General features: G+C 33.8%; 1 protein-coding gene across 1 annotated transcript; it reads left to right on the plus strand.

Annotated features, from left to right (window-relative positions):
* Window positions 1-419: 419 nt before the first annotated feature.
* On the plus strand, window positions 420-5,672 carry LOC128234131 (uncharacterized). Its single transcript, XM_052948164.1, has 12 exons — window positions 420-561; window positions 814-1,109; window positions 1,407-1,688; window positions 2,586-2,873; window positions 3,166-3,492; window positions 3,652-3,798; window positions 4,018-4,048; window positions 4,223-4,269; window positions 4,421-4,516; window positions 4,790-4,805; window positions 5,034-5,113; window positions 5,256-5,672. The coding sequence occupies exons 2-12, from the start codon at window positions 1,007-1,009 to the stop codon at window positions 5,288-5,290; spliced, it is 1,452 nt and encodes a 483-aa protein (XP_052804124.1). The 5' UTR covers window positions 420-561; window positions 814-1,006; the 3' UTR covers window positions 5,291-5,672.
* The last annotated feature ends 5,283 nt before the right edge of the window (window positions 5,673-10,955 follow it).

Raw genomic sequence — 10,955 nt, forward strand, 5'->3', positions numbered from 1 at the left:
AAAGAGACGAAAATGTCCAATTATTTGTACACTCTAAGCATATACAATTTTATGGGAAGGAAAGCTGGAAGTTACGCTTTAAAATGCGAAAATTCAAATGCATTTACAACAAACTGGTTAAGCATACATGTAACGGGTAAGTCTCGTCTAATTTTGTTGTATAAGACTGAGCGATTATGACGGATAAAACATGTTATGTGTTATAACATATTATAATATTTCTGGTTTACTGCAATACACTGCTTGGAAATGATAACTAGCACTTACCTCATGTTTTAGAGAATCAGCTAATTGGACCAATATGGGATAATTGCATTTTTGGCACCGTAAACACTAACATTTATTGCAACACAAGTCGTACGACAGGAAAAACTCGCGTGAACCTTTCTGTTGGGGGAAAAGAAGTAAAAATGCTAGAGGACGACACAGAATCAGGGGTTTATGCAGCACGTCTCGACTCCAACATTTTGCGGGATCATGACAGCGATATTGTGACTTGTAAGATCTCCAACGATGCTTATGTCCATGACCAGAAGAACTGGACTAAATTGTGTCACATGGGTAAAGTTGTTTTTATATGTCACAAAGGGGATTATTTCTTTGCATATACATTTTTGAGTAAATGAACCAAAATTAATAATAGTTTATTAGTAAGTGTGTATTATAATGAAGTAGGAAGGATTTTATAGGAAGCACGATATAAATAATTTAACCCTTTCCTAAATCATACTTACCAATTTAACGTATAGGAATTATTTATCTTTGAAACTTTACCGTATAAATAGTGTATCGAATATTGTTCTCAACTTTCAGAGAAAGGTTCAGACCCTATTTTGAATATACCAGAATATACCACGATGAAAATACAGCTCTCAGTTGCGAGGTGTCAAATACACGACCACCAGCGTTGATTGAAATATTGGTTGACAATCAAGCAATCAGTGACGTTGTTCACGAGGATTTATTGAACGAAACGTCAAAAACATTCGCCAGTAAAGCTTCTATAATGAAAATAGACAAGACTTGGAATGGAAAGGAAATGTGTTGTCGTAAAAAGTCTGCAATTTACGGAAATATAAAAGCCACCTGTAAAATATTAGACATGAAGTGTAAGTTCATGTATTTTGTAACATTTCATTCACAATCATCATCAGTCAATAATGCCTTTGCATCTTTAATGTATGTTTTATCATCAATATTTATCTAACACTGTATAATATATACATGTATATACTATAATAATAGTCGTCAAAAAATAAGGATTTTTTCAATTAATTGAAAATGTTCACTGAGATTATTTATGAATACGGCCTATGATGTGAAAACCTTTTCTGCTTAAATCTTTATTTCTGTTGTGATTGAAAATAGATTGCAGTTACAAAAAAACACATTATTTCAACAAATAGATGGCCCCGTTGTCGACATGGCGGAGGAACTCAGTGTTGAAGAAGGACGTAACTTGTCGCTGAGATGCAAATACAACCATGGCAACCCTCCGCAGGAATCATCGGTTGTATGGACAAGAGCATTAAACAATCAACGTTGGGAGGATACTTTTCTTCAAATCACGTCTGTTCAGCGGGCTGATGATGACATATATACATGTACATTCACCAGTGAAATGGTACTGTCTGAAGGTATTTCTGTGAATGGAAGCAGTAACGGAACAATGCATTTAAATGTACATTGTAAGTGTATAGCTTTACACTAGTAGAAATAGTTAATGTTGTAGTTTTATTGGATCTTTGGATATAGACTACTGCACATGTTTGACCTGTGTTTTGGCCCAACTTGGTCATTATCTATACTTTAAAGAGATTATTGCACATGTTTGACCTGTGTTTTCTGATTCTTCTAAACTATTGAATATACTTTATAGAGACTACTGCGCAAGTTTGATCTGTGTTTTTCTGGTCCTTCTAAACTATTAAATATACTTTAAAGAGACTACTGCACAAATTTGACCTGTGTTTTTTGGTCCTTCTGATCTATTGAATATTCTTTAAAGAGACGAATGCACAAGTTTGACGTCTTTTCTGATCCTTCTAAACTATTCAATATACTTTAAAGAGACTACTGCGCAAGTTTGACCTGTGTTTTCTGGTACTTCTCAACTATTGAATATACTTTAAAGAGATTAATGCACATGTTTGACCTGTGTATTCTGGTCCTTCTAAAGTATTAAAGTATTGAAGATACTTTCAAGAGACTACTGCACAGGTGTTACCTGTGTGTTCTTGTCCTTCTAAACTATTGAATATACTTTAAAGAGACTAATGCACATGTTTTACCTGTGTGCTCGTTTCCTTCCGGATCATAAGATTTAATATAAGTGACTGATACACAGGTGTGACATGTATTTTCTAATACTTCCAGATCATTGAATATTCTTTAAAGAGACTTCTGTACAGGTTTTACAATAATTGTCAATACATGAATAAAAAGTATAAATGAAGTCAAAACATCATTCATACGTTATGTGTTTTATTATCCGAATCGCGATCAATGCAGATTGATATAAAACAATATTTTATCTTCAAAACACTATCGTGTCGATCATCAATATACTTTATTGTCTATTTCAGACCAATCAACAGTGACATACTTTGATGTTGGTTCGGAGTACAAGGATAGTGTTACCAAAGCCGAAAACGACACAGTCATACTACTGTGTGTGGTTAACAGTAACCCAAAAGCTGAAATTAGCATCACAAAAGGCAACGACATACTTGAAGTTGAAGATAATGGAAGCAATCTGACGCACACTATAGCTAGTTTGTCATGCTTAGATGCAGGTCTCTACTCGTGTACGAGTGCAAACAGATACAACCGCGATCTGCCGTCAATAGAACATTTTGAAATGCATGTAACCTGTAAGTTATCATAAGTTCATAGTTTGTAAAATGTGTTTCTATATAATATTCACTAAGTCAATATGATTTAATGATTCCCAAAATAGAAGACCACTTAAGCTGAAACTAAGGGGCTTTGTCCGTGTTGAACTTACAGTTTATGTCTCAATCGATCCGAGACTGCTCTTAGCATAATTTGGATGTTGTGTGTGCTTCCGAATGTATCAGAATATACATATTATATTAAGCACTACCTAGCACATGTATTCCAGTCGTAAACACAAAGTTATCTGGTCTATTTTTGTTCTTTTAGGTTCGGCCAGACGCCCGTACAATGTGAATATGAAGCTAGTATTTTATGGTTCAGTAAATGAAAATGCGACGTTAACGTACACTGCTTTTGCATACCCTTTGCCTTCACCATCGCAAATCACTTGGAAAAGATGCGTTGGAAACGAGGCATGCATGGTAATAACTACAAATTCGTCCAAGTATTTCATATCGACCAATGGACTGTCAAGTTTCCTTACTATAATTCAAGTAAAAGAAAAAGACTATGGATACTATCAGTTAACAATTTGGAATGGTATTGGTCGTGCATTGACGGAACGATTGCAATTAAAGAAAAGTGGAGCTAACGGTAAGTCATGTTACTGTTTTTTTTAATTATACTTGAATACATGGTTATTGAAATAAAGAGTTCGTGGCTTTTGTCACCGTCGGCAAACAAGGATATTTGCAACCTTATAGCCAAATTATAATTGTATATGCAGATAATAATTAAATTGTGACATTTTAGAGATTTCAGTGCAAGAGATAACACACTTAACTCATGCTGCATCTGTCGGAGGAAGTATCGTTGCCATGATAATTGGATCTGTTATGGTTTTTTATTGCATTCGGCTAAAAGTTTCTCATTGCAACACTTGTGGTTTTCGTAATGTAAGTAAGTATAGTTCTAAACCGAGTTATGTTTATTAGGCTCAACATTCAGTAAATAGTGACACTTCGTCTTAAACATATTTAAATAGCTACTAACATTTGTTCGTTTGTCATTTCATGATAGAGAGCACTTGTTAACCTAGCCAGTAGTACTTCATGAAAGTAGAGACCCGTATAACGTACGCAACACCCTAAACTACGGAGTAACTTGTTTAAATTACAGATTCAAATTCGAGAGCAGAAGAAGTGGAACTGTGAGTGTGTTTCTTTTTTTTGTGTATTTATAATTGTAATACATGTAATGATCAAATAAGTACTACTTTTAGCTTAGAAATATACATAAGTATTTCGCTGCAAACTGCCTTTCGACAAAGTGCCTATTCTTCATCCTCCGTATGTTTAAAAATATATTACGCATTTCTTTTAAGGCCAGGTACAGACGAAACCAACTTTCCGAGCATTACGGAAATATTGGGTAAATAGTTTAATATACGCCAGTATTTGATCAAATTGATTATATTAAAATATTTTAGAAGAGAGTAGAACTAATCTAATAATGATGAAATATATAATTATATTTTAGTTAATCTACGCATTTCTCGGTTTTCATATTATTTTTTTTTCAGAACGCACGTATATCTATGAAAATTCCACAGAAGTTGGAGCTCGTGCGAGTGAAGAAAACACTGGCGAACCGCTTCCAGTCCACTACGAACCACTTCGTAAGTGAGTTCCTCTTATTGTAAATAGAAACACACGTTAATGTACTTTGATCTAAACAGCGCCTTCTAATACCATTGTTTCGGTTTTGTGGGGAAAGAATCTCAGTGGCAAAGGACATTCATAAGTTGTTTACCATCTTCAAGTCTAATCCTATACTTTGATATTGTATATATATGAATCATTTTATATGTTTCTTTCAATATTAAAATTATTTTAATCCAATACAATTGTTTATTGATAGGATTATGATTGTATTAATCTTTTATTTGCAGAACAAATCCATATCGGGTATGTAAGTTATTTCTTATTCATAAAATAGGATAGATTTTGAAATAAATTTATTCAAGTCATTGTGCAGAAAATAAAATTATCAGGGGCTTATGTTTTTCCATTCTATTGGTGATATAGCTTAGGTGGAATTGAATACACAGTTATTTATAAACAAGTGCATGTGTTGAATTTCTGTAACGTCATTATCATGAGATCGAGATCTAATGAGTCTAATAAAACATTCAGGGAAACAAATGAATATGAACACGTTATGCAAGAGACTCGTTTCCATGAGTACGAAAATATGGACGGATTCCAGGAAAGAGGTACTAACATTTATTGCATTCTATATGTTTCATATGTAATTTACTTCAGATTTTTTTTTTTATATTGGAACATGTGTTTGTTAACAATTACACATAAGTTTAAAGACAGATATACTTGCAGTATTGTTATCTCTGTTTTAAGGTGAACGGTTATACAACAACACTGAAATAGATTAGAAAAGGAAATGACATAACAGCTTACCAATAGTAAAGGCTCATCGTTGCACGGCGTATATTGGTGATTTGATTTCAATCAGGATTGAACTTTCGAAATTTGTTTGAGTGTGAGAAAGCAATATATTTTAGCGAGCGAGCACAATAATGTATCCAAAAAAATTACACCAAATTGTATGCAAATATAGCTTCAAATGATGTCGTTGAAATATTGGCCCGGCTCTGTGCGCGACAATTTTTAATCCTGACATGAAAGTGTGCTAAAATCTCAAAACAGTGAAAAATATCAAATGAAACAGTGAAATGCCACCTTTATTAGCCGGAATTTTGATCGGAATATTCTGGGTTAAAGAAAAAAGTAGGGAAAGTTTTTATATATAATGTTGTGTAAAATGTTATTTTATCAATCAATAATTTTATGTGTTAAATATATATAAATGATGAAGAGTATGTATGTATGTATGAATATAATCTAATGTTAACTTGTAATGACGTCATTAACAATAAACGGCAAGTATTAAATCTAAGACTTATCAGTTTAAAATTCAGCATGCTTAATGCAATATGCATGCAATATAATTGTCAGTTAAGAATATTATGATAGAACAACATCCCACCCTGTTCTAGGCTTACACATTTCCTTCGTATGAAACCATCCACGTATTTATTACATACAAGTATTAATGCATTGATCAATCACAAAGTCGCTCTCCATTCCACCCTCGTCAATTCCCGTCAATCCTATCTTTGGTGACGTCATAATATTCATAATCCTTTTCGGGTACATCACAGTTGTCTTCTGACATACCATGGTCTATACATGCAATACGGACACATTCGTAGTTAATTGACACATTCCATGTTTGCCCTAGAAATAAACATTAATTGCATTAAATTATTTAGAAGATCTACCATTAAATAATCTATAGTTTGTATTCATCTGAACTATGAATACTTTACTGTGTTTACAGTTTGTTATTCAAGCAACTACGTACATAGGAAACAGAACAAAAGAAAAGGCAATAGAAACACAACTTATTGTGAAGATGCTTTCAATCATATATGGCATTTCTTCAATACAATCATTCATAACCGTGTCACTAAAATTTAAATGTGAAAATATCGTACGTGGATGAGTTCGTTTCCAATGAGACGCGTGCACATTCTGCGACTCTCACATTGCAGGCCTGGAAACATAGAAACTAGATTGTCTCGAGCACAGGCAAGGGCATGTATCCACGGTCGTACTGCTTATCACTGACATAATTCCTTGACATATTTTACAACGCTTTAGAACAAAATGCCCGAAATTAACCACCATGTAAATAAGATTCGAACTGTTTAAATGAAATTGTTTTATAGGCAAAAGACATACGTTGCTTTGTTATTATTCAAACAGAACAACAGTGGCAGGTATGAACTTCAGTTACGTCTGTGTGACAACAACAGAGAAAAGCCCATGTAGCTCAACTGTAGCAGATTGTTTAGGGACATTGATGGAATGAACATTAAACAGGTTCGACGTTATTAGTTGGCGACGGGGCTTCTGCTGCAGTTTTCATTTTATTATTGATATTCAATATAATTAAGTTTGTTTGCATGTTAAAGTCATTAAGCAAAATTTAGACGTCCTAAAATGTATAAAACCTTCTTGGTCTCTGTAAGAAAAAAGAACATTCTCAATAACTCACTTTAAATTGATATCGTTGTGAACAGCGCATATATCTGATATAACACATCGCTTGGGACACATATATCTTCGCAGTTTTTGCGTAATTTTCTAAATCGAAATTTACATAGCCAATTCAAAAACAGCGTCGGTTATTGTATCTGGTATAATCACTTGACTTTAACATGCTAAATATACACACTGTGAAATAGGAAACCATTATGCGCTAATTTTTAACAGGTAAACTCAGCTGAGACACCGACAAAAAAGTATTTTAACAATGTTAACTGATGTATTATAGGCCTCATACTAGCTCGTTTTGACAATTCTAGGCCTGTCTTGTGGACATTATGTATTTCCTGATTTTGGGACCATCTAGTGTGTAGTCAGTTTACTCTTTGTTCGCTCCATCTTCTGGGTATCGCCCATTTCAAAAACAATAGTTTACAATATTACATTGGAAACAAGAAGGACTATTCTAGAAGCCAATCAAAACACATGTATATGACACGAGACGGGTTGCACTTAATCTTCATAATTAAAAACCGTCAGTCAATTTTACAATTTCATTAATACACGCATAGCACTTTCTCTTTTTCGATATGTTCTTTTATATGATTATAATAAATATGTTAATAATTAATAATGAACACATTTAAAAACAAAAGGAAATAAAAGCTACAAAGACATGCCTAAAAGCCTCTGATTTAACTAACACCTTTCACTTCATGTGTCGCTTTTTAAAGTTTGAAACCACACCATTTCCAACATTGAAAGATGTATCACACGAATAATCCACTGTAAAAGACAAATAATACAGAAGATGTTGTCCTTTGATTGGAACTCTTCAATGGCAGTAATGGTAATACCCAAATTGCTAACACCAATAACACTGGCTAAGGCATTCTAATTAAAACAACAAACCACACATACAAATCTTTTGATCACAAGGAACGACAAAATTAACCTATTTGAGGTAGGAATACGGGTCCTTCCTTGCTTTCAGGAGCATGATCACGGGTCCTAGCTGGATTCTGGGAGCATTCTTATAGGTTGTAGCTTGCTTCTTGAGGTAGGAATACTGTGTTAGCTTGCTTCTGGGAGCATGCTTATAGGTTGTAGCTTGCACTTGAGGTAGGAATACTGTGTTAGCTTGCTTCTGGCAGCATGCTTACGGTCCCTAGCTTGCTTTTACTGACAGATGTGCTGTATGCATTGTAACAAAAAACAAATCCAATAGTCTGTACTTATACAGTTATATTTCTCTACACATGTTGACTCCATTCGCTAGTTGTCGTTTTGTGAAATTAAAAGAATCCAGTTTTATGGCTCTTGTTACGGAATGTTGAACACAAGTAAACGCAATTCGAATTCAGTACATAACTGCGAATAGAAGCGTGCGCGTCTTTTGATAATGACAGATGAGATAGAACACTCGTTCATTACAAATGGTATATGACCGTCATAACGGACAACATGTATTTGGGTTATGCAACAAAGAAGAAATGAGCGGGTGTATGAATGTAACTGAATGTAAGTGTGGCAAATGACTACACATGTGAACAAGAACTTTATGAACTTGCAGTGTGGCTAAAGGCTAATAGGTGAACAGGAACATATGTAATTTGCAGTGTGGTGAAAAGCTACATATGTGGACAGGGAACACATGTAAGCTATATACGTGAGCAGGAATAACTGTAAGGTTAAGGCAATATAGGTGAACAGGAAGATATGTAACACGCTGCGTGGCAAAAGGTTACATATGTGAACGGGAACAACTTTAAATGTAAGGCAGCATATATGAACAGGAAGAAATGTACAGTGAAGGTTATACAAATGGACAGGAGCCCCTATAAAGTCAAGGCTGCATGTGAGAACAGAAACAACTGTAAAACTTAGGCTTCATACGTTAACAGGAACAAGTCTAAAGTTAAGGCTACATATGTGGACAGGAACAACTGTAAAATTAAGGTTACATATGTGAACAGGAACAACTGTTAAGCAAAGGTTACATATTTAAGCAAGAACAATTGTAAAGCGATGGTAACATATGTGAACAGGAACAACTTATAAATTAAGGCTACGTGTATGGGCAGGATGGGCAGGAACAGCTGTAAAGATAAGGCTGCATAAGCGAACAGGAATAAATGTAATGCTAAGGCTACATGTGTGTACAGAAGCAAATGTAATGTTAAGGCTACATGTTTGTACAGGAACAAATATAATGACAAGGCTACATATGTGTACAGGAACAAAAATAAAGCTAAGGCTACATATGTGAGCAGGAACAAATATAAAGCTAAGGATACATATGTGAGCAGAAACAAATATAAAGCTAAGGCTACATATGTGAGCAAAAACAAATATAAAGCTGTGGCTACATATGTGAGCAGAAATAACTATAAAGTTACGGCTTTATATGAATATGGACAGGAACCTAGATACAAATAAGGATACATATATGTACAGGAACAACGGTAAAGCTAAGACTGTAATACGCGTGAAAGAAATAAGGCAGCTTTCTATGTTTTCGTCCGTATATCAATTTGTATTTACGAAAACGAAATGAAAAAAAAAAATGACTAGCAGGTTGAGGGATGCTTATTGAAAGCATCCCATTATCCTTCAACTCATTAAAATCGTTTATAGTTGATCAACGCAAAAGAGTATTTCATGGGCTGAAAAACACATATTGACGTATTTCAAAAATTACAGCTCAATGCATTTGTGTAAAAGGAGATTAGAAGAGAAACTAGGAATTACCATTTGGCGTAATTCTGTATTTGAATTGTGTGTTCAAGTATTGACAATATTTATGTTTTTTCTTCATATATATATTAGCATCAAATTGATAATATATATTTCTGTTTCTAGCTTTTAATCCATAATTGCATTATACCAATGGATGTTGAAATCCAACACCTGGTGACTTGTCTTTTCTCTGACATTGTTACTTGTGTAACTTATTATGAGTAACAAAGCTTTAAATTAATGGTAATGATTATGTCTATATAACGATATGTATTCTTCTCATTGGTACAAACACGTATTCAGAAAACAAAATATAATACCGCTTTGCTCTTTATGAGGGTTTGCAGTTAATATATAAATAACTGTAAGGTAATACACACATTATCATTTGGCGTTTATCATTTAATTTTATGTTACAATATTACCATTAATGTTTTACTCGATATATTATTTAAAATCCGGCGAAATTTAATACAAAAGCAGTAGATTGTTTCGGTATTGCAAACACATATACCCTTTTCAACGATACAGGTTTGGAAAATAAAGAATTCTCTTTTTTCTTTTTCTCGTTGTTCTCAACGGTGGGTAAATTAGAACAGCTATCGTAACCTAATTTTATACAACAATGAATGCGCAGATAAAATAATTCCTTATTTATATGTTTATTTTCTATATTTTCAAGGTCAAGTATATTATGTACTGTTTTGTACAGCATCTTCAGCATCAGAGAAAAAAATATTTGAAATTTCTTTGTTTATTGCATACATGTAATGGAATCAGGTCTTTCAGTGCTTTTAAAGCAAACATATAGTCAGGGCAACTGCAGAAAGTAAACACACAGCAGCTTGCCAGGAAAAGGCAACTAAGAAGAAAATATGTAAGTTAGGTGCGGTTTATTTAATTTGTTGATATTTGTATACAAATACATATGCTGAAATTTGTTTTTGTGCAAAAGTTGTCATCCTTGACCCACTTTCGGTCAGAAACCAGGTCGCTCAGCATCCATTGTTAAGATGCGAGCCCTGAAAGCGCTTATGTAAAACAAAAAGCCGGTTATTGACGGTACGTGAATTTACTGAATAATGCCCGTTTTCTACCGATAATTCCCGGGTTTTTGCGTTTTAACACACCACGATAACGGACCAAAAACACACATTTTATGCAATAATGAATAAAGAAGTACAATTTGTAAATATTAGTGTTGTAAAAGGTGTAAAATTAAACAGTCCTCCATTTTGGACGTTATCG

Source organism: Mya arenaria, chromosome 5, assembly GCF_026914265.1.
Source record: "Mya arenaria isolate MELC-2E11 chromosome 5, ASM2691426v1".
NCBI lineage: Eukaryota > Metazoa > Mollusca > Bivalvia > Myida > Myidae > Mya > Mya arenaria.